Source organism: Streptopelia decaocto (assembly GCF_964273445.1).
Source record: "Streptopelia decaocto genome assembly, chromosome: 7".
NCBI classification, from domain to species: domain Eukaryota; kingdom Metazoa; phylum Chordata; class Aves; order Columbiformes; family Columbidae; genus Streptopelia; species Streptopelia decaocto.
In genome coordinates, this window is record NC_138661.1 from 25,366,951 (window position 1) to 25,394,619 (window position 27,669).

The 27,669-nt window shown below is 50.0% G+C and overlaps 2 protein-coding genes across 3 annotated transcripts in view; one reads left to right on the forward strand and one right to left on the reverse strand.

Moving 5' to 3' along the window:
- ABCD4 (ATP binding cassette subfamily D member 4) overlaps window positions 1-4,719 on the forward strand; it is a 32,275-nt gene extending 27,556 nt beyond the window's left edge. Inside the window, exon 21 of one of the 2 annotated variants that reach the window (XR_014184537.1) lies at window positions 4,697-4,719. The gene's annotated coding sequence lies outside the window, so the exon portion shown is untranslated. Of the gene's footprint in view, window positions 1-846; window positions 1,445-4,696 lie in introns of those variants that run through there. The other variant, XR_014184538.1, reaches the window with a different exon arrangement.
- VSX2 (visual system homeobox 2) lies at window positions 2,167-23,859 on the reverse strand (the record flags this gene model as incomplete). Its single annotated transcript, XM_082057501.1, has 5 exons — window positions 2,167-2,498; window positions 3,525-3,705; window positions 19,091-19,214; window positions 22,053-22,137; window positions 23,418-23,859. The coding sequence occupies 5 exons, from the start codon at window positions 23,857-23,859 to the stop codon at window positions 2,167-2,169; spliced, it is 1,164 nt and encodes a 387-aa protein (XP_081913627.1).
- Window positions 23,860-27,669: the final 3,810 nt, after the last annotated feature.

Below are 27,669 nucleotides of genomic sequence, written 5' to 3' on the forward strand. Positions count from 1 at the left end.
TGACAGCAGGTACACTCATCCCAGACCACACACCTGGTTTGTATCAGAGCTGCTCCTAGAGCTACGTCAGGACTTACAAGGGCTCTGTCACCCCAGGAAAACGCAGTCCTGTGGGCTTACTGCTGTTCCACAAAGACAAACCCAAGCAGTCTCATCATTCCACAAGCAAAGTCTCTCATTTCCTTTGCATGTCTGCCCTGCCTCAGCCTTTTTCCCCTGTAAGACATCAGGTGTTTCCATCAGACCATACCCAGCTGCCCTTCGCAGGGTGGGCAAATCTTGGTTTCTTCTCTGATACCTCAGTATGGGCTCCTGCTGCTCTCAAACTGAAGCTCGCCTTGCTGGAAACCCATTTGTGCCACTCCCACGCAACAAGCTCCCCTGTGCTTGCGGCATCTGGCTGCCACCTCTGCTCCCAGGGCTGGCTGGGCCCCACTGCCTGCTCCTGGCAGAGGCTGAGCCTGCCCGAAGGTCCGACTTTCTCTCTGATGCCAGGGAACGTGTGATACCGGGTGACTAGGGCTGTTCTGGATGCTGAAGGGTCTTGTTCCATGACCAGTTGTATGCCATGATGCCTAACTTCTGCTCCAGGTACAAGCATACCCCTTTCAGCTTTGTCTTTCACCGCAAAGGGAGGGTGGCAGCCAAGCCTTGTCTTCTCCTTGCCTGGGTGGGGAGGAAGGTGCAGACCTCTCTGTGCCCCTTTGGAGCTCCCATCTCTCTCTAGCTGCAGCCCGATTTCCAACCCCCTCCCAGCTTTGGCTGAATTTCCCCTCCTTGAACATCATTGGCCAGACTCTTACACAGTATTCCCATTTAGTTTTATTCTTGTTCATATCTTTACAGAAAATGGCACATAAATCACAGATGCTGGATGACTAGAAGTTGTTACAGCTCCATATCTCAAACACCTCAATACTGAATTCTTTTCTCACTGTATATACATTATTTACACACCATGGGCTATCATCTAACACGTCAAACGACTGGGGGACAAAGACAAACAAGGGCTGAATGGAGGCGCTTAACCTTTGACGGAAGAAAAACAGTAGCTTTGGGGAAAGGGTGCTCACAACTGAAAGCAGGACAGAAAGGGTCACCTGGAAGTCACTGTCCTATGGCTTTCGGGGGAAAAGAGTGCCTTACTGGGATGGGAAGGTGATGGTACCGCAGAGTGGGTTTGGCTTCATGGGTCTGCGTGTGCTCATGTGGGGCTGTCTGGGAGACATATGTACACATCATGGGGTGTATCAGGGTGGATGTACATGGCTCTCATTCCCTTTAACACTCAGAGGGCGAGCTGGACAAATTTAATTCAATAAATACATTGGGCAGATGTTGTCTCACCTGAACGAATGTATTCAGTAAATAAATTCACCATTCGGTCACTCCACAGGGTGCAGGGCTTTGGCGTTTGGGGCAGAGTCAGACCCAGCAACGGCGGCCAGCTGCATGGGCTGGGGTCACCTTGAGGTGCCAAGTGGGACCAGGCTGTCGCACGGACAGGTTAAAGCTGCTTTCCTGCCAAATGGAGGCAAAACTCAACCACTCTAAAGCTACAGCCCCTTCCCAGCAGACACCAGCACTGGGTGGGGAGAGACAGGTGGAAGGTGCAAACCACCCTGGATGGAGAGTCACCATTTCATGCAAACACTGCCATGGGCTTGTCCTGCTGTGGCCTGGGCCAGAGGCAGAGGTGATTGATGGCTGGGAGAAGGTGTCAGGTCTGCCTGGGGCATGGCGGGACGGGACACCCAGGCAGCACTGGGGAGAGACATGCACCGAGGAGGGGCATGGCAGCAGGGGACAGGCTCACTCCAAGATGGCAGATGGGATCCTGGGTTGGAGCAGGAGGAGAGAGCCCCAGAGCTGGTTGTGAGGCTGGAGGGACCCAGAGCCTCAGTGTCCTCTCAGGTGGCAACTATGATGGGTCACTTCCCAGTCCCCCAAAAGGAAGGGGTGGGGGGGTGAGGAAAGCCCGGCAGGGTGGAGGAGCGAGGGGCAGGGGCATGTGTGGGGGTCGCCCCTGCCAGGCAACCCCAAACGCAGAGACTGGGGCCCCGCTCCCTGGGCAGGGGCAGCCGGGGGGCCTCCCAGTCCAAGGGGGAATGCAGCCCCCAGAGGACACAACGTCTGTCGAGGCTGGCTTCTGCTGCCTCTCCCTCCCTAGATCAGCTTCTCCTCCTTCTGCGATGAGTTCAGCTTCTCCGTCTGTCTCTCATCCTCTGCCACAGCCGCCCCCTCCCCTGTCTCCGTCTTCCTGCCCGGGGCCAGGGTGTCCCCAGCTATGGTCCCCAGGACTTTGGTGCTGTGCTCCTGAGCTTTGGCCCTGAGGGCGGCAATGCTGTTTTCTCTCAGTTCCTCCTGGGAAATGGTTGTTTTGGAATCCGGGCCCCTCTCTTCCTTGTCTCCCTTGTCAAGCTTGGGCAGGGCCTGGCGCTCCACTTCCGTCTTCCTCCCCGCCTCAGCCGCTGCCTCCAGAGACTTTTTGTGCATCCCTAAAAAGAATTGTTGGTATTCGGGTTTAGAAAAGCGCCTGGGCATGGGAAAGCCATCTTGAACTGAAAACAGCAAAGATAAAGAGAGGCCAGAATTAAGGAAAAGCAGAAACCCTTGCTTCACACAGCAGTAACGGCGAGGCACTCACTTTGGCCCCCATGCGAGGGCAGTCCAGGCAAGGCAGCCACCAGCTCCGGCAGCCTGGCCCCAGCACCTCAGGTCTGCCCCCAAAGCTCTGTAATTACTCTCCCTTTCATTTCTCTCTGTGAACCTAAAGCTAACTTGTCCCTACATGAGAACGAGGGTCTCAGACAGCAGCACAGTTGCCTGAGCTTCACTGAGGCTTGGTAGGGAGAACTTCCATTGCCTGTTCCTGTATCAACCTGCTCCTCACACAACCCACCCCTCTGCCTCTTTCATTTTCACAATGATAGAAGGACAGGACAGGCCTTTGTCAAGATGCCAGGCATTAGTTTGGGGGCAGAACCAGCCCAAAAAGTCAGAAAGCAGGAAGCAAAGAACAGGAGCATAGTAAGGTAGCTGCTACCTCTATGTCTGCACAGAAAACGAAGCAAAACCAGACAGAAATGCAGCTCCCCAAGGTACTGAGAGCAGTAGAAGGCAGCAGCATGTTCCCCCTGGGACCTGGGGCAAGGAGAGCATGTTTGGGGGTCCCAGCATCCTACACAGCACCATGGGGCTGGCTGAGTCAGATTGGGATGGCCTTCTGCCTTGGGCAAGGGATGCTCGCATCATGGGAGTCAAGGCTAACACCAGCCTGAGCATGGGTGGCAAATTCCTGCCCCAGCCAGATCCTGCAGATCAGTGTCCAAGAACCATCAGGAGTTTGGGATGAGCAGTCAGACCCTATTGCTGAGAGCTATTAGGGGGGTGGAGGGTGACAGGAGGACCTCACCTCACTGTCCTCCACCTGGGTTTTCAACACAGCTCTGGCTTCTTCCTCACATCCCCCCACTTGGTCTCGACCCACTCGCCATCCCCCACGAAAGTGGCTGCTCTCTTACCCAGGAGCCAAGGGGCGCAGGACTCCATGATGCCGTCCTTGGCAGACTTGAGGATGGATTCAGGCAGTGGGATGGAGTGACGCACCATGGCACCGTAGAGCCCGTACTCAGCCATCACACTGCTCCTGCCCCAGCACTTCTCCCTCTTCCGCCATTTGGCCCGGCGGTTCTGGAACCAAACCTGGGGCGGACAACAAGGATGAAAATGTGTTTTTTGATGTGTCATTCCACTTCCCACATGGGAACACATGTGCTTTTGCAGTGACAGGAAGGCAGACACGTGAATGCTCATCCCAAAAGCACTACAACCTCTTCCCCCATGCAGCAGCCGTTGGGTATCTCTCCCTCCCTTGCAGGGCCAAGTGTAAGAGCAGATCCCATCCCTCTCTGCAGGATGTAATTAATTCGCCATAGCAGCGCTTTTTTCTAGCGGCTTTTGGCTCTTGTGCCTGGGATTTTCTTTCATTATTTACTGGGTGCCTGAGCTGCGGCACAGGGCTGCAGGCAGCGGTGCCTGCGGGGAGGGTTGGGCTGGGGGCGGATGCTCAGGAGAGGCGGGAGAAGGAGGAAGCTGAGCTGTGCACTGTGCCCTGAATTCCCAGTTTGAAAAGCCCCTCATCTTCTCAGAAAATTGGCAGAATAATCTCTGAGCTGTGACCTGGGGGGCAGCGAGCAGAGAGGCGGGTGGCAATGGTGGTGGAGGTGGGGGATGCTGGCAGAAATCTATTAGCGCTCTCCCTCTGATTTCCATTCCTCTTGTCTCCCTTGCCCTCCTCCCTTTCCAGCTCCCCTCCCTTCTCGCCGAGCAGAGGCATCAGCTTTAGATGAAAAATTGCTTGAGGTCTATTCAGAAGAAGGCAAAGGAAGAGTCAGCCCCAGGGGCAGCCCAGGCCTGATTGAAAAATAAGTTAATTTCAGTTTGAATCGATGGGCCTCAGGCACTGAAATATCACGGGAAATTAAAGCAGCTGGTCCCCGGGGAACCACACCATTGACCTGCGCTAATTAATGCCATGGAGTTACCAGGCCCCTCTCTGAGAGGCAGCCCCTCCCTCCCCACGGACACCTCAAACACCTCCTCATTTAACTAATTAGACTCACAGAAAATTGGGTGTTAATTTGTTTACGATTTTTTTTTCTTTTCTATTTTTTCCCCTCCCTTTCCCGGAAAGTACACAGCAGAATGGAAATGAATGGCGGGGTCTCTCTGGCAGATGGATGCTCGGGGTCACTCCGCAATCTTCTCCAACTTGATTGCTTGATTAGGTCGTTAGCACATTAAAAAAAAAAATTGCTTGCCGTCTGGCGCTGGTCTGATGAGTGGGATGAGGCGGGAATCGCCTGGGTAATTTATCTTTTTATACTGCAAAGAATTTGATTTCAATCTGCAGATATATGGAGGTGCCTTTGACACCTGTTTAACATTACAGAGCTGACAGCTTAACCCTCTCTTGTCCCCACCACCCATTGCTGTGGGGGAGCTCAGGCTGCAGTGAGGAGCACTGGGAGACTGGGGCAGAGCCCCAGCTCTGCTGTGGGGACCATGAAACTGATGCTGTGAGGTGATGTCTTGCTCTCAGCTGGCAAGGCAAGCTCACCTCTTCTACCTGTGCAGACAGAACCTGCCCAGCACCGAAGCTGTACAAGGACAGAGCTGCAGGGTAGGTGAGTGGCTTGCTAGCCCTGGCAACAGCTTGCTAGCGCCGGTGACAGCCAGCCTTCACCATTCCTGGGAGCCCAACAGGCCTGGCCCTGCAGGAAACTCTGTGGGTGGGTGGGGTGGTGGTCCCAACAGCTGTTATTCCAGCTTCTCCCAGCAGAAGACACTCTGTGCTTGTCAGAGGGGATTTTACAGCCAGGCTGCTTCACAACACGTCACCTCCTCTGCATGATGAACAGTCAGATTTACACTTTCATACTGCCAGTTTGTAACCCCTGCACCATGGATGGCTGACAATCCACCAAGCAAGGACCTGAGCAAGGACCCTCAGGAGTGCACAGCTGCCTCTCTCAGCCTCCGCACCTGGGTGACACAGGGGTTTGTTGGGTGTGCAGTCGGCAGGGTGCTGGCAGGGTCTCGCCCCAGGCCATGCACTTCTCCCACTCCCAGAGGCCATAGGGCAGAGCTGGAGGGGAATGACTGGCTCACTCCCTTGCCAGCCTCACCATAAACCCCTGTGGTTCCTTCTCACCCACCAGACCACCCCACCACCTCCATAGTGCAAGGGGGCAGCTCCACACATCTGAGACAGCAGAGGGATACTGCCTGTTCTTCCCTGGATAAACAAGGACAATTACATCCCTTGCCACAGAACTCTCTACTTCCCTTGGTTTCAGAGAGAAATTCCTACACAACCCAAGAGCTGGCACCTGCAAATCTACCTTGGTTTGGAGCTGCAGTGACACCTTTCCATGTACCCAGAGCAGTTTGCAGGGCTCAGCTCTACACAAAGGTTTTCTTTTCAGCAGTTGCCATACCTGGGATCTCAGCCAGGAAAGGGTTTTTTCCATCAGTTACCAAGTGGGCAACTTTTTAAACTCCACTCGATGCTCTTTTATCCAGGTGCTTCTTCACTGATGCTTTTGCCACCTCTCCCTTTCCCCTGCCTTCTGTCTTGATGCCCCAAACATCTTTCTCCATGGCTCATGATCCCTGGCCAGGGCTCAGCCTGCCCCAGCACTGCCTGCTGCCACTGAACCTGCTGCCCCAGCGCACCCCCTTTCCCACAGCAGGACCTTGCAAACGCTGGAGCAAGCAGAAGCTTTGCCAGCTGGCAGTCCAATTTTGACTAGGGCCGGTGGAAGATTTTCAATCAAAAAATGCAGATTCAGTCCCACAGGAGAAACTGCGTCCGGCCAATGGATATGTAATCAAAATTATCTATGACTTTCTTTTGAATTCTGTATTTTAATCTTGGCCACCTATGACATGCAAAATCTATGCTTTAAAGCCAAATGGGAAAATCAAAATTACATCAACACCTCAGTAAGATCATGCTGAGATTCCCCCAACCCATTTTTATGATTTGATGGGAATTTCCTATCAGTTTTAACTAGGCAAAAGGAAAGTTTGAAATCTCAGAATTTCTACCAGAACAGAAATCAGGAGGACTGACCATCTTGCTTTAATACCAGGAGCCATATCTTCATCTTAGGCATGAAGTCGAGTGAAACCAGTGGTGCTCAATACGGAACATTGCTGGGATCAGACCGCAGCCCAGCATCTCTGCCACAAGCCCATCTCAAGGAGCACAGAAGGAGGAGCTCCAGCATGATGCTGGCAGCCCCCATGCCATTTCAGATCAGCAGAAATATGCTCCGTGGCCCACTTTCAGGATTTTGCCCTCATTCAGATGGCTCCAGCAGTGGTACTTTCTTCTGGAAGAAGATGTTACTGCTTTCTTTAAATTTCTTGATGTGTTATCAGAAATTTCCTCTGACTTGATTCCAAGCTGAATTACACACCAGTTTTAGTAATTCTGAGGTATTTTTGGCTGTATTGGTACATCAGCCACGACTTCTAAATATGCAGTTATTTACTATTGGCATCTCACTTTTCACTGAGAGAGTTTCACACTTACACATTTACTCGTGGTTTTGGTATTCCATTACTACTTTGACTGCTTGTTGTCTTTGCTTGGAGATATCTACTCTACAACTTCCCCTGGCTTTGTAAAATTCAGCCTGCTTCAAGCAATGTTCAGGTTTATCCATGTTTCTTCTCGTCCCTTCTCATCACGTAGGTTGACTCAGCTTTGTGAAGTGCATTACTGATGTGGCTGCGTACCATGCACCTGGCTTCTCACTTGCTTTCATCTGGTTCTCTGTTGCCCACCCCAGGGTATAGTGAAGAATTGTGCTTGTGCTTCCACACTTCCCAAGCAGCGGTGAAGACCCCTGATTAATTTTGAACTGAAGCACATCAGATGTTTGGGCAATGCTATCACAATCTGATGCGCAGAGCTGTCTTTTGGACCAATGTGCTGCATCCTACAATGATTTACAGCTTTTTGTTATCACATGAGCATCCTCCGTAAAACATGGGAAGCTTACTCCAGGGACCCTCAAAAAATGGAGAACAGAGGGAAGAGGACAGGTTTGTCTTGCTGTCCACAAGATGTGTTAACATCTAAGTTCAGCCCATGTGTGCGTGTTTGCTGTTCAGCAGCCCAAAGGCCTCTCCTGGGCTGTTCCTGAGGTTCCACAAGTGCTGCTCTTGGCACACCAAGGGCTGGACCTGGCAGGGTCACTGCCATGACCAGGCTAGGGCCAGCAGCCAAGTGAGCCTCTGACAAGGCTGCCAGACGCCCTTCAGGCACCAGCAGCAGGTTAAGATGATGCTCACTGCACATTGCATGCTGCAGGCTGGGTACGCCTGCACATGCTGCAGGAACTCCAGTATTTTCCATATCCATGGGTTTGGTCCTCTGGGCATAGAAAAGATGCAAAACCAAAACCCCATCACCTTGCAAAACCTGCTCTCAACATGAAGCAGGCAAAAAGAAGGTGGTAACATAACACTTCACTCAGAGGGGATCCACCCATTAACTCAATCCCTATCATTTGGTCAGAGTTGAATGTCACACACCCTCTAACCCCCTTGGGCACATCAGACTGTCACTGTCTCCTCCAAGGGCAGCCACAGCCTATGACCCAAGATAACAGCAAATGCCAGCACCTTCAGTATCATCTCCTGGAATCTTGTGCCACATACCTGTTCTTCTGAGGTCCCCTTGCCCAAATCAGCAGCATTTCAAAGCTTTATAAATAGGGATGATTCTAACCTTAATCATAATCTAATTCTCACCCTCAGTGCCCATTGCCCAAAGCAAAGTTGAGGCATCCCGTGCTCAACCGCAGGCTTGCAGCGTTACCACGTCAAGACTGGCAAGGTTATTCTTGCCAGTTTCCTCCTCTGAATCACAGAAGATGACAGATACTTCTTCAGATTATTGATGATGCAGAAGAGCAAATCGTAGTAGGAGGAATCTCTCATTTGCAAAGGGATGCGCGACTCAATGTGTCCTTGTTATCCGCATTCATCATATTAGTTAGTTTGTTTACCTAATCATCTCCTGAAACATTGTCTGAGAGAAGTCTCCCTGAGGTTGGCCACGAGCCAGGAATCTGAATTAGCAAAGGGATATTTTAAGGTATCTAGGGTGTTACTGAGTATTGTTTCTGTATTGTTTCAACCTAAAATTTTCACTGATTACACTCATTTTCTTAGCTACCACTTTCCAAGCTGGAGCACACAGACAGAAGAATTGGTATTGACCTTTTTCTGTCTTTCTAATTTAAAAAAAATGTTATTTTCCCCACCCAAGCATTCATCTCTTAAAGGAGTGATGTCAAACTCATTTTCACCAGGGGCCACTACTCCTGCATTTATACACTCTTAAAATTACATTTGGCCCTTTGAAGGCAACTGCAAGTCCGATGTGCCCCCTGGTGAAAATGAGTTTGACAACCCTGCCTTAAAGGAAGATTCTAGGGTAGATAATGGGGAAATTTTGCTTCATCAAATCTCATATAATGCCTTCGACACAGCATTTCAACAGGGATCTTTCAAGTAAGAAGTGTTACTGAGCACAGGTTGGTCCCAGCCCGCAGCAGTACATGCTCAAGTGTCCACTAGATGGCCACAGGCAAATGCACGTCCACTCAGGCGCAGACAGACACACGGACACCTCAGCACATGCCTTTGCCCCAAGCTGCGGGGTGCAGCCACACGCTGATGTAGACAAACAAGCAACTAAGGCAAGGGACAAAATCCCAAGTACCCCCAGAAGCAACACTGAGACCATCTCCCCTGCACACGGACTAATAGGCATTTCATGCCAACTTCTATGCTCTCTGACAATTCCCCCAGAGCAAACCTTCGGCTTTTGGGACCTGAACTGTAACTCTGTACAATCCTTGCCAAGAAGCCATTTCCGATACTGAGCTCTGCAAGTGAGAACACAGCTGAGAAACCCTATCCTGGGAGAGGTAGCCTGGGAGCTCTCTGGACTTCTCCTGTAACATTGCCTTGGGTTGTAATCTGCTGTCATGGTCCCACCTGATGTGATGGTGTTGGTGGCTTTCTGACCCAACACACTTATGTCCATCCAGCACCACACTCTTCTCCCAGGGGTCCAGCCATCTCAGGCTGAACCATGCAGAAGCTGAACTTCTCACATTCATGTACCAAATCTCTTCTCTCCGTGGTATTTACTCCTGTGGGAAACACCTGGACATGTACACCCACACCCTGTAGCTGCTGACATCCCTTCCCCACCACACTGCTCTGGACTGATCCTGTCAGCTCACAGCAAAGTACTGGCTCAGAGAAGCTCTGTTTCTCACTGCAAGCTCCTCACACTGCCTACATACTGGTGTTGCCTCTCTCAGATTAGAAAATCTTGGTCAGGCCCACTATCCCCCCTCATAGCGGGAAAATGCTCCTAAAATCATGCTCAGCAGCATACCTGTCACTTGCCCACTTGAAGCCCTTTGGTGGGTCCAGCTGCAAACCAGAAAACACCTCTAGTTCACCTCCATACCCAATGCCCTGCTACCACCTCAGCACTCAGTTCCTCTTGACAACTTCACACCTCCCTTTCTACCTTCTTTTCCAACCCAAATCTCTACAATGAAAGCAGTCAAAACAAAAAACTCCTCCGAAAAAACAGCGATGTCCTCACCCTTGTATCAGACAGGGCTAGTGGCTCTGGCCAGGTTCAGTCTGAGGATGTGAGCACTGCAAAGAACAGCCCCACATCTTCCTCAGAGCATCTTCCCATCTGCACTTACAGGCCCTGGCGCTTTATAATGAATTGTCACAAGAGTATAAGGTCTAACTGGCTTCCCTGAATCCCTCCACTATAGTAATCACACCAGGAAAACTTCTTGTCCCAGGGTTGTAATGGAGACTGTACCGCTTGTGTAAGCCTGGAAACAGTTTGTTGCTGTCTTTTCAACATAATGTAAAAATTATTGGCACTGTTTATGGTGACATCACTTTCTATGGCTGGTGTAAAGTGGGTATGAAGTTAAATGAGAGCAGTAAAGGTTGCACATGGGCTGCATGGCTGATTGCAGGACTCATCATCCCTCCCCCTACTAAACACTGGGAAAGAGCTTTCTGAGCTCACATTAGAAAGAGCAGTTCCTGCACATAGCACGGCAAGAAACCTTCCTGGTAATGCATTGGCCAACAGGTCCAACCAGATGTACTGAGACAAGCTGTGAGACAGTACTCATCCCTCTCAAGCAAAGGCATGATGGATCATCTGAGCTTGGGTCCCCTCTAAGCTAAATTAGCACAAGGCACACACTGAATACAGGCTCAATACTGCGCCCAGCAAAAATGTACATGCTATTATCATGCCACTGGTCCTACAGGCCAGGCCTGCCTCTGAATACGGCTCTTAAAAGCACTACGTGGGCCAAGAGCTACCTGTTGCAATTTATCTGACTTACACTGCCAAAGCTGTAAAAACCCTCTTAACCAGGGAACATGTCTTAAACTGTGTCCCCTTGGCAAGTCTGGGGTTTTCACCTGGCCTTGCCACCTCGTGTGGTGACATGTTTTCTCACTCGTTGGCAGGTAACCTTTCAAAAGTGGAGAACTTCATCAAGTTGCAGGGCTCTCATCTTACCCAGAGAAAAACAAGTGTGCACACAAAATGCATGGTAGGTACAGTGAGATCAGTGGTTCAGCACACACTCAACCTATGCAGCACATCTGCATGGCAAACACATCCCTGAGACACTGACTTAACCATGGTCAGACCACAATGACAGCTGATCAGCAGCTTAGCTGGATCTATGGCTCCATGCAGGCTGCCAGATGCCATTCTGAGCTCTGCTCCTACCAGGTGTCTGCTCCTGGCTCTACCTGTTCCACAGCTCTGTGTGCCCTTCACCTTCTTCATGTAACTCATGACTCCAGGAGATTTCACATGATGCCTTACAGCTGCAAAAGGCTCATGTTTCAGGCACTTGCCACTGCCATGCCACTGATGCCTGCAGCTGACATTGTCAGGTTGGCCTAGAGCACAGCACAGCTGATGGTGTGACCAGCAGAGCTGGCAACATGCAGCCCACTCATGGGTGCTGCTCACACCAGGGCAGCACATCCAGCTCACCAGGGCATTCCCAGGTATGCCCCACGCTTAGTTCACCCAGGCTAAGACGCTTTCTGTGATGAAGGTCGTCTCTAGAAGCCACCTTTTCTGTAGGCTATTGTAGCAACAGTTTGTTCTCCATCTCATTCCCCTTTTCTCCTCCACAGAAGGACCTGTCAGCCTCATGCAAGGGGAGATCAGCATCATCCGTATGTCTAGTGAGTACTAGACTTCTCCACAGCCTGGTGCATGAGGAAGATGGTAGTATTTTTTTATATTTCTACACAGGCCTGTGCAAAACCTGGTTAGAAGAACATCCACAAAGAAGAACAATTAAAAGGCAAAGGAGATTTGTGCCGCCAGAGAAGAATCAGAATAATTTGTTGAGATCTATCAGGTTAAAAGATAAACACTATAGAGAAAAATAGATCCATTAAGAAATAAAGGGGAGAGTAAATTAACCATGTCTCTAAAGTGCCTGTGTTATTGAACTGTTAAAGAAATCTCCATTCAAAGTCAGGAAAGGATAAAAACTTCATAATAAAGGGTCATTAAAGGAAAACTTGAACACAAAACCATCAGCTGGTCCCTCTGCCAGGTATCCTAAGGCTGGAGGGGAATCAACTATTGACCTTGCTGTACTGCCCAATAATTTTTTTAAAAATCAGTTGTGGAAAACTGCAGCAGCATCAGAGGAGACAAAAGGAGGAGTGAATGCAAGTGTTCCCAGCACAGAGATTTAGGCTAGTGTTCCCAGAAAAGCTTAAGTAATCAAGGAGCCACAGTGCCTAAGCTAAGTCAGGGAAGTGTTACCCTTAACTGATGGTTGTTAAGAAAACGGGGATAAGTGCAGGGAAGAGAGCCCTAGTTGTCACAGCCTGGCATGAAGACTGCACAGCCATTTCTCATTGTCCTGGCCATGATGGGGGAAGTCTTTGCCAAGGCACTTCACAGCAATGGGCTACAGCATATTTTGTTGCCTGCCTGCTGTCACAGGGAGCTTCAGTGCCCCAACACTTTATGGTATCTGACCCCCAGTGGTGGTGTCTCCAGACCATGGGGAGAACAAGGACAGAGCTGTCATTGCAAAGCCCCGCTTCCCTCCCAGTAGTGCACACCAAAATCACACTGTTCCTTATGCTGTGACATCCATAAATATATTGCAAGAAACAGAGTAGAAAACAAGGACTGACAGGGTTGGGTTTATTTGATTTTCACTCACACTTAGAAAGTTGCTTTGTGGCTGAAGGAACTCAGGGACTGAGCACAGAGAGATAAAGTGGTACCTGGGTATACAAAATATTCCTACCTCTATACTTTCATCTCTGCACTGAAAACACATTTTATCTGCACCTACCAGCTGTAGCAAGGTAAATCCCACAAACTGGGCAGATAACCCACATGGTCTAGTGACAAGCAGGAGGGTCTCCACCTCACAGTAAGCTGAAGAGATGTTCCTGGGCCTCCTTTTTGCTTCTTGTCTCCCATCTAATTTTCTTCCTCTGGCCAAAGGCATACAGTGTAAGACTTTTCAGATATTGATCCCTTTGGGAAGGGTCATCTGGGCCACTGTGCTCACCCGTCACCCAGACACTCTGTTTGCAGCTCTGGTAATTAACTTGTAAATAAAGTTCTAGCACATGGACTGAAAACGAGACATAGTAAAGGGTAATGAAAACACTCCATTATGGAAAGGGCCAAATTATACAAATCTTAATTAAAAAATGGAAATGAATGTGAATTTAGATCAACTAAATAAGCATGCTATTGAAAAGGCAGCAAAGTGGATGAACTCCTCACATATCAATTAAAGACAGGGCGGCAGAGATGGACCATACGCCACAAGAAACACTCATAACAATATTCTTACCAAGCCAGTAAGTTTAATTAGTTTTATTACTCTCACTTGTACACTTTCTACGTTTTTAAAAGCATAGGGGAAGTTAATGACACTTATCTGGTATCACAGTACCATGGCTTGCCCCAGTGCTCAGGAATTATTGGCAAGGACAGCCAGCACGAGCTGCTCAGCTCTATTTCATGATTAACTTCTTGCAGGGATTGCAGGGTTCTTAAAAAAAGAAATAATATATTGGAATGGTTGGCTCACACAGCAACAACACTTTCAACATCTCCATCACCTCAGTAATCTGTCTCAAATCACCCTAATTGCTCTGGTAATTTCCCTGATCTCCATGACTGTGCCATATAGAGATAGAGGTAGGAACCCATGGCACATTGCCTTGTGCTGGCCTTTCTCTCTTCTAAGTGGAAGAGTCACCCGAAGTTTTAGCAAGAATAGTCAGGGCTTCACTTATTGAGAGTAATAGTGATAAGCACAAGCTTAGGAAAACAAATAACACCACTGCTTTCTGCAGCACTAAGAAATCCCTTGGTGGCCATTCCAGGCACAGATTTGGGAATGGTCAGTGACCACATGGAGCAACCACCTCCATTTCACACTTACACTGGTCACACGTACAATTCAATGCTCTGCAGCAAGCAAGAATAGCTGGCGGGAGAGGGAGAAGTCAGAGCTGCTAAAGCTGTGTAAAAACAATTTTTCCTTCACGCTTTGTATCCTGTTTCTTGAGGGGACTTGATGGGTTCACTCCTGAGCTTCTGCTCCATGCAATTCAGGTACATCAGGCTTTTCCAAATTACATTCACCTCTAAATACAGAACACTTTTGCAAAACTAAAGCAAGGTAAGTCTTTTGTTCTGGAAAATACTCTCGGTAGGAATGCTTCCCTCCAGGTGACAACCCCTCCTGACTCCTCCATGCCCATTCAAATCCTCAAGGGCTACACACAGTGATACTGAAATGTCTTAATTAATAACACCTAAAATAATACATTTCAGTTAGAGTTTTAGTTGGTTTGGTTTTGGTTTTAGCCAAAACTGACCTCTTAGCTGCCTAACAAAGCTTGCTGGATACACAGACAATCACTTCCCCTTCAAACTTGGCACTAGCATCTCTTTGGGGTTCCTTTCGCTTACGTGAGCAATTTTATTTGTCCCAAAATACTTCATCCACATAATTGCCATACAATAATTTAAGGACAAGGACTGGCAATTTTTAGCACTTTAATTATCTTTTTTTAATTTATGAGTTCCCTTAAAAGGTGAATGTAGTGTCCCTGCAATGGCAGTCAGGATCTTACTTTTTGGAAATACTGAACTGATTATTCAATTTGTTTGACCAGTAGGAGACATACTGTAATGACAAATACACGGTCGTTTCCATAATCTCAAATCAAACTATTACTGAATTTTAATATTGTAGATACTGGTGTTTGAAGTTTGGAACTGTCACATATTAGTAAATTCAATGAGGATAACTTACCTAAAAATCTATATATTACATTTGAGAATAACTGCTATGAGAAAGACGCTGATTTAAGTCGTATGTCAGAATATTTATAAGCTTTTGAATACTACAGGTTGTCCATTAAGGGATATACTTCCCTGCGGGAATCTACTTACCACGCCTGGATTTTACAGAATGGTCTGGGTTTATTTTAATATCAGCACTTCAACTCTTCTGAATATTCTTTCAAATACTTTGATCGATGTAGTCTTTTTCAAGCATCTTGCAAAATGGCCATGGTGACATCTGGTCTGAATTGTGCAAAGTGTCTCACTGGGAAAATTAAATTCTTTTCCCATGTTTCCTAATGTGAGGATGTTCGTGTTCCTTCTAGGAGCAGCCAGCTCAATACAGAAGGAAGATGCATGCAATGTGAAAGAGTGCTGCCTTGAAAAAAAATACACGTTCATCTTCTCTTTAAATGGAGGATTTGAATATTTTTCCTGAATTCAGTGTTCTCTCAAACCAATAACTTCCTTGGCCTCTGATAGCTATTTGTAGTGTTCTGCTGAAGGTTTTAAATGCAAGCAGCTCCTATATATCATTCTCTCAATTGCAGTCTTTGAATTTCACTTTCATATTGAATTTCATAGGTGATTTATTTTCTCTTTGACTACTATCTCCTGAGAAATAATTCCATGAATGAAAATAAGGGGTAGATATCACTCTTAGGTGTGGATCCAGTGGGAACCCACATGAAATGCTGTGAAAGCCCACAGCATGTGATATTCGCACAATCTTAGAAAACACTTTCATTAATGACCTACAAGAGGGAGAGAACAATATTGAAAGATGGGAGGAACTGCAAGCTGCAATGAAAATGCAAAAATATAAGCTCCCTCAAGCAGTTAGAAGCTCGTGCAAGTAAAAAAAAGAAAAAAATTACATGAAATTATAAACATTATGAAGAAGGGGATAAAAATTCACTGTCAGCTGTCTCTTCCAAGGGGCATTAAATGATGCTAATAGATTCAAAGCAAGATTTACTTCACTTTTGCAGTTCTGCTGTGGAACTCCTTGCTGTGGGATGTTGAGATACCTACATGTGTTCAAAATTCTGGGAGGCCGTACGGATGACCAGATACCTGCCCTGCTCTCACACTCTTCTCTAACCTCCACGTCTCACCCGTGTCTGAGCTGCTAGGGCCATTATTATGCTTGTTAGCCAAAGTTAATAAAATGCTATTTGGAACACAGAACACTGAAGGATTTTTAAAAAATATCAGTCTAAACATAGCTTGAAGTGACTGAATTAGATAAATAGGAAGAAATAAATATGGGAGCTGTTAGACCAGTGCTAATCAAAGGCTGTTTCAACAAGGACTCAAAGTCCAGCCAAACTGGTGAGAACACATGCGGTGTACAGCTGCAGGCATGTGGTCCCTTATCTCCAGACAGATTGACAGGTAGGATGGGCTTCACGGAAGAACTACATCATTAAGAGACTAGTGTGTCATTTATGAAGAATTATTTAAGAAACAATCTTCACAGCTTGCTTAAGCAATGATGAAAACCAAAAGTGACAGCCAGGAGAAGAAAACAGGTGAACAGATTAGATTTATTTAAAGAGTGTGAACATAACACGGGGGAAAGAATTGGACTCATACAAAAGGGGCTAAAGTTTAAAAGGAACATGAGGTTAAATACCAAGAAGTGTGACCAAGGCTGGGAATCATCTTGTCATAGCTTGTGGCACAAAAAAAAAGCATGGACAGGGAAACATCATAGATTATGTGATAAGGTACAGTTGGGTGCTGACCCCCTGGGAACGTCAGTGGGAACTAACAGTTGTCCCTCATCAGTGGTGCTCAGGACTCCTATGTGACCCTGATGCTCACCCTGGCATGGTACTTGTGCTCTCACACAACACATGCCACAGAAATTCTATTGTTTCTCATTATTTCCCTTTTCATGATGAGCAAAAGAGTGTCACTCACAAGCACTTTCTGCTGGAATACGTGTGTCATTAGCAACACTTTGGAACAGCCACACCACATGGTGCTTCTGCTGTCCAAGTCTAACCAGATCGCTGGGGCAGAGGGATCACAGTAAGGAGCACTCTTAGGTTTAAAAACTCTGCAGTACAGGAAGGAGTTGGCAGTTGTTCATTAGCCAGCTGCAGAATGACATGCCAGCAGCAAGACGGCGCGACCTGAAATGAATTACCCACTATTGCACTTCTAAATGAGATAAAACACCAAGTCTGAGGACTAGAAGGATGCTGCAGATGTCGAAGCAGTACATGCAGTGCTCAGCTCTGCAATGTCTGCTGTAACAACTCCCTCTGCGTCAGCCACAGTGAGAGCCCTCAGCTCTGGCCACAGTAGGAATGGTGCCTCTGCAGGTCAACGTACACGGTGCTACTAGATGAACCCCTTGCTTGAAAAGATCCCTTATGAAAATTAAAAGGATCTCCTTTCCAGCCCAGCATCAGATGGTAGATGCAGACTACACTAAACTCCTGACAGGTCTCTCCCCTCTTGACTTGATATCCTACATGGTCACATGTGGAGAAGTGACCCTCCATCCAGCTTGCACTCTCTACAGGCAAAGCATCAGGGCCAATTGCTCAGAGCAAAATACTAATGCATCAGGTAGGATTTCAGATGATGGGTCATTATTTCTGAAATCCTGTCAGCACACAGGTTATCTACAAGCTGTTGGGTCACCAGGAGTCCTGCCAGCAGAACAGGATAAGAAGCACAACTTGCTTTTATAAAAATGTCACTCTTGATTGAGCACAAGAATGGGGGCAGTGAGGGGAGCTCAAGACTGAGAGAAAAAGAACTGCACTTTTGTTTGGGAGGATCTCCCTGTTCCTGCACGGGGTCATGCCTCAGCATCTTCCAGCATCAGTGTTATCTTGCTGGGTGCCCTGCGAGCTACCTTCCAAACCCACAAGGGAGCAGCCTTCTGGGCCATCTCTTTGGCCAAGAGAGAGCACAGGCTGAAGGAACAGATTGATGGGTGTTGGATGTGCATGAGGAGAAGCAGCAGAAAGAGGAACCAGGGACACCAGGACCCTCCCAACACCACATGGCGCTCAGACCAGTGGTTCTGGTAGAAACAGCTATGCACCAGCCACAGAGGCAGCCACTGCCACTGTGCAGGGGACCAGGCCAGTTTAATCCCCAGTCAGCCAAGAAATGTTACCTGCACTAGCAAAAATGTGTTCAAGGCTTGGCCATTACAGCGCTGTGTCTTGTGCAGCAACCTGGGAGCAGGGCATCGGGCAGAGGGAAGCAGCAGAAGCTGCTGGAGTCCACCCTTGTGAACTTCATGTTTGGTCTGTCCAAGCACATTTTGCCTCCCACCCTGCACACAGCAGCTGTAAGTCTCCTGAGGCTTTTTGGGCTGTATCGATTGCTTGCACACTGGCTGCCATGAACGCCTGTGGCTCAGGCTGCTCCTTACCACTGGGGGATTCACTACACAGCGGTGATGCTCCATGCGGCCTTGTTCTTCCTCCTCACAGTGGCATGGCAGGACTGGCATGCCATTAAACCCCAAACATTAAAAATCATTAATAAAAAATTATCCCCAGAGATTTTCAGGGAAGCTTCAGATGAAGGGGCAAATGCAGTGAATGTTCAGAGACAGAGACAACACCTCCCTGGGACTCACCCATCATCTCCGCACTGCGGTCCTACCCACAGCAGTACAAGCTGCCTGTGACAGCCCTGTGCACCCTCCTGTGACCAGAGGAGCAGATAGGACCCCTTGCCCTGCCCACCTGGACCTGCTCTCTGGGAGCCTCTCTTCTTGCCTGTATCTCCAAGAACTCAAAACACTGTGGTCTTTCCTTGCACACCAGTTCCCTTTCAATGATTTAGGATTCCCCCTGTTACATACCACCCTCCCCCATCCACCCCAGATCACCAGTACAACACAGAATATGTTGACACACAAACACCAAATCCAAATCTGCTAAAAACAGCTAATCTGGCTGCCTACCCATCAAGAGCAGGGGCCTGGGGAGGTTTATTCAGAGCAATGTCAGCCTTCCCATGCCACTACCTTTGCTTCAGGGAGTAAGGAACATGGCTGAGAGGGGCAGAATAAGGGGGTTCAAGAGATATGATTACCTGTATCCTGTCTTCTGGCAACTCTGTTTTCATGGCCAACATCTCTCTAGCATATACATCAGGATAGTGGGCCTCATTGAAGGCCTTTTCCAGCTCTTCCAGTTGGTAGGATGTGAAGATTGTCCTGAGGGGAGTAAAACTCTTTGATCAAAAAATACATGAAGAAGAAGCAAAGATGATGAAGAGTCAGAGAAATGGACACAGAAGCTACAGAAACCTGCTAACAAATAGTGTTTTCCCCATTTCCTGTCCTTCTGTGCACAAAAGGTCAGGTGCCAGGGTGAAAGGAGAACCAGAAAATGAAGAAGACAGCGCTTTAAACAGTTACAAATCACCTTCCCTTTCAGGGACTTTCCTCTGGAGACATCCCTCCCCAGCAGCGAGCACCAGCAACCAGCAGCAACCAGGACAAGGCACCCACCCCTGGCCTGGCTGAAAACCATCCCCCTCCTCCTCTTGCATCCAGAGGTTTCTTAACCCTTCGATAGCCACACTGAGATAAAGCGGCATCCCCTCAGCACCCCGACTGGAAAGGTGCTGAGCCCTGTCCCCAGCTGCTGGTCCTTAGCCCTTTCAATCTCCGCAAGCAAATAATCCTCCCCCGGAGCCCTAGTCCTCGGCTGAATCCTCCAAAGGTTTTATCCACTCTGGTCCTCTCTGCTTTTCATCGGTCCTTCCCTATGAGAGCTGGTGCCATCTCCCTTCCTCTGCCTTCACCCTGGTTGCTTCTATGCCCATATCCCATTAGCTGCTCTCTGCCAGTTTGCATTACCCCGTTATTCTCTGTAAATCCTCCTGGACCGCCCTGGACAGGCAGCAGCCCAACCCGCCTCTATGCAGCCAGTTCTCAGCTCGGGACAATCAGATTGAAAAATCAGCAGCTGGAAAGCCGAGACGGATGAAAGCCCTTCTCCGGGGGCTGGATGAGAGCTCTTGGAACACTTCCACTCCCCCGAGGGTTAGAACTCCCACCCTCCAACCGCCCTGGTAAACAAAATGTGATTTTTGGTAAAAAATAACACCACTCTAATAGCAAAACAAACAAACAAACAAAACGCCATCACCGAAAATAACAACAACGAATTGCAGCCTTTGTTCATAGTAAACACATAAATACATTGTCAAACTAAGAAATGTAGCTCCCAGAAGGAGGATGGAAAGAGAAAAAAGCTGGGGGGTGAGGGGAAGTCTTTAAGTCTCTAAAATACATCCAAATTTCAGAAACACTTTGCAGTTCCGGAGAGCACCAACAGAAAATCTCAGAAATATCCTCTGCTATTCAGAATTGAAAGGATTCCACCAGATCGATAACATTACTAACAAAAGCTGCATGCAAATGTAAGGGACCTGCCTGCAACCAGATCCTTCTTTAAATTAACTCCTAAATCCATTCTCTTCAAACAGTTTTTCTTCAGCTCCGACAAATCTGTGAACTCTAGGGACAGCAGAGGTACATTAACTCATGTGTTTTCTCTCTCTGGGACAACAGGAAAAATTATTCCAATTTTTATCCAGTTTAGATTTCAAGCATTCCTGTCTGACAAGAGCACCGTAGCCCTGCAAGGCTCACTGGCGGGAGGGTTTTACTTGACATTCAGCTGAAGTTTTCCCCTTTTAGCTCTCATCCCTGGGTAGCCCCTGTCCCTTTCGCAATACACAATCCACTGTCTCTTTTGGTATTTTCATGCCACAGATATTTCAGGCTATTGGCCTGTCATCTCCCAGCCTTTTCTTGATACTAGAGGTCTTAACCATTTATTACAGAATATTCGACTACAACTAGATATTGCAGGTTTGTTTCTGTCTAGAATAATAAATAAAATAAAACAAATCTGAATTTTGTTTCCTCTCTCCCATTCAGACCGTGATCTGTACACCAAGCCCTGCTGTGTTTTCACCCAGCCCTGTCCAGTCCACCAAGAAAACGAATCTGCATTTACTCCAAAGTACCCCAAACTGGGAGCATTTGCCTCGTGAGGGACACCGGGTTTGGCATGAGCCCTCCAGACCAAGCCTCCTGTTGCACACATAGCGGGATGTCTCCTGGGATAGTCGGTCTCCTTCCACCCCGCATCCTGCTAAGCTTTCACTGGGGCATCTTCTAATCCACCATTCCTGCGCCGTGGCAGGATTGATTTAATTATTCCTAAATCACCCTCGATGGATGGTGTCTGGCCTTCTTTTGTCTTGACTCTTCGGACACAGCGATGCCAGAACCCAGCACAGGATTTTTTTGTTCCTGTTTATAAGGCACAGACAATCTAACTCCATTTTAACTGTGGGAGAAGCCAGTTCAAGCTGGGAAGTCAAGTCCTGACCACTCCCGAGGGGATACCAATTCCCCTCCGGATCTCCCAAAGTAGATCTTCGTTTCCTTAACCAATTCTCCAGCCTTCTTCACCTTCTCTGCGGGCTGTGTCTGATTCCCAACTATTTAATCCATTGTCAAAACATTTATTTACAAGTAATAAAATATTTGAATCATCGATAGAAAATCCCCCTTGCTGACAGCCAATATTAAGATTGCCGTATGCGGTGCAAGGGACGGTTTTGATTATTTCAGAGAGGTTGATGATCTTTTTTTCCCCCGAATACCGGAGATCCGCATCCCGCCCAAATGTCCACGGTCTTCTTGGGTTTGCGGCTCCGGATACCCGGATCCACAGCCAGAAAATTTAAATAAAACGGCACCTGTGGCTAATCCCTCCGCTCCCTAAAGGCACATCCCCAATTCCGATTTATTTTGGACAGGGAGAAAGAAAAAAGGAAAGGGCCCGGGGAAGAAGCCGCAGGGGCGCCGGGGTTGTCCTGCGGCCGCCGCCGGGAGGGGTATTTCGCTCCGTGCCGGATCGGGGCGAGAGTGGATCGGGCCTGCCGGGGCAGCGGAACTCGGTGCTGCCGGTGCCCGGTGCCCTCAGGAGGGGGGCGGCGGGAGCCGGTGGGGTGGCAGCCGCTCGCTTACCTGTGCCGCCGCTTCTTTCGTTTCTTGCTCTGGCTTAGGGAGGATTTGGACATTTTCCGGTCGCTAGAGGAGACATCCTCGGAATCTGCGGAGAAACAGGCAGCGGCCGTGGGCTGGGGCTCCCTCCCTGCTGGGCACCCCCAAACAGGGCCGGACACGGCGGCTCCGTTCCCTCCGGCGGCTCCGGCCGAAGCTTTCGTTGCGATCGCGCTGCGGACGGGGCCCGCCGCCGGCCGCTCCTTCCAGCCCGGCGCGGCCCCAGTCCGGGTCCCAGCGTTGCTCCCGGTTCCGGCGCCGGTGCTGCTCCCGGTCCGAGCGGCTCGGGGAGATCGACCCCTGCCAAGGAAGACTTCGGGCCGAGACAGGGCTCTCGCTCTCCCCTCTCTACCCCGGAATCGTTTTCTGGGATTGCTGTCGTATCGCTGCTAAAATGCAGAGCCCGGCGAGCTCAACAAAATCGTAAGAAAATGGGGAAGCTGCAGCCCCCTCACCGCGGACGGACACCCGCGGCCGCTTGCCCCAGGCCGGGAATCCTGGACTTCGCCGCAGAAACACCAGAGTGGGAGGGAAAAATTGAGGTTTATGAAGCTGCCAGAAAAATAAAAAATCCTGGGAAGATCTGGTGTCTGTCCGCGGCCCCCCGCTCCCCGGAAGTGTCCCTGCCGGGGGGTGTTAAGGGCAGAGCGGCGCTGCCTTTGCCCCGAAGGAGCAAGCGGGGGACGGAACCGGGACCCGCATTTCGATGGGCGCCGCTGTGCGCCGCTGCGGCCGGGGTTGGCCCCGCGCTCCGGCCCGGTTGCTGCCCGCAGCTCCCCGCCACCCTCCCGGCCCCAGCGCCGCGCTGCCAGGAGGGCCGTGCTGCGGACGGGGACGACATTCACCACCCGGGCCGGCCACCGCTTCGGACGGCTCCGACCGCTCCCGGGAGGAGGCTGGGTGTTGCGCCCGGGGTCGGGCGCTGCTGCCTGCTGCTCCGAGGGGACCCGCGGCGGCCTGAGAGCGGGGCCTGCGGGCAGGGTTGCAGGCGGCTGCTGCCGTCTAAGAAAGGGATGCCGAGCGGTCCCTAATTCACCGGCAACGAGTTGGGGCCTCCCGGGCCGCAGGGTGGCCGTTTCACCGGGGCTCCGCGCATCACCGAACCGGGCGCCCTCGACCGCGCCATCACACCGCGGCTGCAAGTCCCGGACGGGGGCGGAATACGGTCCCGCCCTCCCTACTCTTTCTCCTCGGGACCGAAACGAAATCGCCTTCCCACCGCCGGGCATGGGGCCTCCCGCTGGGGTACCGGGTGCCGGCGGCTGCCGGGAGCGGGCGGCGGCGCTGGTGGGGTGCGGCGGGGTCCCCGGGGACCGGGGACGTGCCTACCTGAGCTGGCCGTCTGGCTGCTGTCCAGCTGCCCGGAGGCCCGGGCCAGGGGCTGCAGGTGGACGCTCTGGGGGTCGGAGAGCACCTCCAGGAAGGTGGGCTGGGTGTAGAAGCCGGGGATGCCGCCGGCGCCCAGCAGCCCCATGCCCACACCGCCCACCCCGGCGGGGCTGAGAACGGAGCGGGCCGCCAGCAGGTGCCCGGCGGGCAGCGAGTCCAGGGCAGCCCGAGGGTGCGACGGCGGCTCCTTGTTCAAGCCCAGGATCTCCTGGATGCCGAAGCCGGTGCAGCGGGGAGGGGTGGGCCCGGAGCTGGGCTTGGCCCCCGCCGCGGGGGGCGGCGGAGGCGGCGGCGGCGGGGCGGCGGGGGCGGCGGCCGCGCCGTCGGGCTTGGGCTTACCGGGCAGGCTGGGGGCCAGCGCCGCGCCCGCTTTGCCCGTCATGCTGCGGCCGGCGGTCCCTGGTGCCCGCTCCGGGAATGCCTGGGAGCCCCCGGCTCAGGCCCCTTTTATCCGCCCAGCCGGGAGCCCGAGCGGGGTCAGAGCCGCGCAGCCAATCACAGGGGCCAGCCGCGATTAGGGATGCCAAAAAGCCGGCACCGGCGGTGGCGGGCCCGCTGCTCGGTGGGCTGGGGCCGGTGCCCGCCAGCGGGCTGGGGCCGGCGCCCGCCAGCGGGCTGGGGCCGGCGCCCGCCCCCGCACCGAGAGGGGCCGCCCCGGCGGGGCAGGCCCGAGCGCCGCTTCACCTCCAGCCGTGCTGGGAGACATGAGGGTAGGGAGGGATTGAAGCATCCGTGCTTCCCGGCTTCAGCCTGGCCATTCACGGCACGGGGCACTGGTCCCGGAGGAGAGATGAGCGAAACAGCCACGTAGGTAAACAGTGGCCTCCCCGGCTTTCTTACTCAACCCATATTCTGGGATAAATACAGGTCAGCAGGGAAATATGGGTGCATGGAGGAAGCCTAAGGACGAAGTCCAAGCAGTGTGCCTTGAAAGTGTAGAGCTGGAAGCATTGAATTTTGGAAAAAAACATATAGCTTCATGTCATCAGAGGTGGTTAAAGTTGCTCAGACTCTTTAGACACTCCTGCCCATGAGCACAGTTTCTGAGCCACATGGTTCTTCAGAAACAGAGAGAGCCTTTCACCTCCCATGGGCAAGATACCATACACATCATCCCTGCCAGCTCTGTGCCAACCAAAGACATGCAACTAAGAGAAAGCATAAGTCATCCCCTGTTTCACTCAACCTGAGGCAACAGCTCCACCACAGCATGGCTCCTAAAGTCTGCTCATGGGGGCCAGTCAACCAGTGGGACACCAAGCTGGGGCTGGGACTGCAGCTCCAGATCAGCAAAAAAATCCCATGTTCCACCCCAGCTTCAATGCGAAGCATTTCCCTCTTTCTCCTCAGCTTTGCAGGCCTCCGGGGTAGTCTATCAGGTCAAACAGCTCCTGCCTTCCTGTGAAGGGGAGGCACTCTGAGTGTTTGGGGGAGGTTCTCTGGTGCCTGGTGTGTGATGGCACAGTGAGAGCTTGGAACTGCCTCTGAAATCAGGGAGATTTGTCCAGAATGGCCACAGGTTTTATGGACTGCCCACAGGCCATGTTCTGCATACGTGTTCCGGCAGACCCAGTCTTAGCCTGCCAAAAGATTGAGGCTGCTGCAAATGGTGCATATCATGCCTTTCCTGAGCAAACTGAGGACACCTCCACCCCAGTGGCAGTATTGCTGAGGCGATCTCCTGTGAGAGCTGCAAGGGAGTCGTGTACCAACTTAGTGTTTCAGATATTCCCAGCTGTAATTGTAAAGCAGCTTATGTCTCCACAGTGATAGAAATGGTTCACAAGGAGTCAATGAAAACTGCATGGGTGCTGCAGGGGCCAACTGTTCCCTAAGGGAGCTGGGAGCCAAGTGTGATAACATAGCCATCGGGGCAGGATGCCACCAGCCAGGGCCCCATCCCCCCGTACCTGAGCAAGGCAAGCAGAGCAGTTTGTGGGCAGCAGCCAGGCTCAGCTTCCAGTCAAGACCATCAGACAAGTCAGTGGGGATAAGGCAGATCCCAGTTCAAGCTGGGAAGTCAAGTCCCCAGGTGAGGGTCCAGACGAGTGGGCTGCATGGGCAGGTACAGGCTTGGCTGCCGCGTAGCTCAGGCAGGAGCCAGAAATGAACCTCAGCTTAAAAATGGCTGCCAAGCAAAGGAGGAGGAGCCCCTGCTGGGGCTCCCTCCAGGTCTTTCCTAACAGCAGCCTGTATTGGTGAGCTGACCTTGAACAACCAGATTCACTCCTAGAAGTCGGGTAGACCATGCCACAGGCTCTGACAGGGTCACCACAAGCCATCCTACCACCTTAAACCTTGGTTATGTCTTGTCTGTGGTAGCTAATGCATTGTTCGCCCTCATCCCACCCTGCCAGGGCTCCCCAGGTATGGTATGCCATTTCCTTCCCAGTGTTCAGCCTGGAGTTACACAAAGCCTGGCTCGGTATGACTGGGTCTGTGAGGGTAAAAATTCAAGCTATCAGGTTGCAAATAAATTGTTCAGAGCTTTATTCTGATTATTCATTTATTTCTCCAGTTGTCTGACTGCCACAGAGCCCAACTTGGCAAATCCATTAGAGCTTATCAGCCTGAGGTCCATTCTACAGCATGTGTCACCTCTATCATTTTGTGCCTCCTTGACTGGTGATTTGAAGTAAGCACTGTACTTAATACAAGTTAATGCTCTGAGCACTGCCGGGCTGCAGAGGTGTAGACACGGGGTCTTGCTGATACATCCTGGAGTTTCTCTGTGTTTTCGTTGCTTTGCTCCAAAAACTTTGTCACCTGCCCACTGGAGTGTTTTGCTGGCTTTGCAGTGGAACATCACCCAATGGTACCCTGCATATACTCACCTCTGTTTCTCCTGGTGATGCTGGAGAGCACTCCATTCTCCTGACCATGCTTCCAAAGCTGTGAGGGCAGCTCTGTCCCCTTCTGCCAAGTTCTTTTTGAGTCTCTAGTCACTGAGCTGCAAAACTCATTGCTTGGCTGTTTTCTTTTTAGTATGCCTTCTCGTTCCTCTTTGCCTCCCTGCAAGCTTTTGTTGTTATGAAACTGAGCTTATATTTCAACACTTGCTTATATTTCAATACATACTTATATTTCAATAACTCTGTGACTAACGTCTTCTGCTGCGTTATCCTTGATGCTGAACTTTTCCACTTATCCCATTTCTGTTTGCAAATCTGTCCTTCACCCAGATTACACAGTTTGGGCTGACTTGGTTCTTCATCCAGTCTCAACTTTCTCCCATTCTCCTTCTGTGTCCATGGATGTCCTGAATCCCACTAGGAGCAATATTTGTCATCACCTTCTCAGTTTGCAAAGAAGTGTCACTTCTTCTCCATTTCTATCATGTGTGTTTTGTGTGATTTCTTTCACCATCCAGTTCAAAGCTGCTTTGCCCTTTGTGTAGACAAACTTCAGTGGATTCATGCCAATAGGTCATGTATCTGATCTCTGTGATACTCTTCTATCTCCCCCACAATGGCTTTTGGGTCCTTCCAGCAAAGCCTCACTTGTCTTGGTCTCCTCTGCATGTTCTCCCAGTGGAAGTGGCCATGCAGCTCCTGCCTATCTCCCTTCAAATCCTATACGAGGAAAAATACTTTGAATAAAAATCCTTCCCCAGTATGTTTTCATTTTAGCTGTGTTTTTTAACATTGGAGAGCACTGGTGACCTGCTGAAGTCTCAGGCACTGGACTTTTTCACATTATCCTTCCACCATATGTTGCACTGTAGATGGATATAGGACATGATAATGCTAATATGACAAAACCAACACTTGCTATACTAATAAAAACTGCTGAAACACAAAGAGTGACTATAGCTACCTACCCACAGATGTTGTAGATTCTCTCTGTCACATAAAGTCTTCAAACAAGGGCTGAAAATCTTCTTAAGAGATGATCTATAACTCATCCAGAAGCTATTGGCTTGATGCAGAAATTGTTTGGTGAAGTTTTGTAGGCTATGTTATGTTGAATTTCAGGCTAGAAGGTTGCAAAGATCCCTTCAAGTCCTAAAATCTCAGACTCCATGGAGTTTATGTTGTCTGTTAGACATGTTCTTTCTGAAAAGAAAAAAAAGCTTTCACATATAAGAAGCTTCTGGTGTCTATTCCAGTGCCATGCCAAGCATATATTTTTCTTTACATGTCAGTATACTGATTTATAAATAATCACCGAAGATACCAAGTACACGATGACA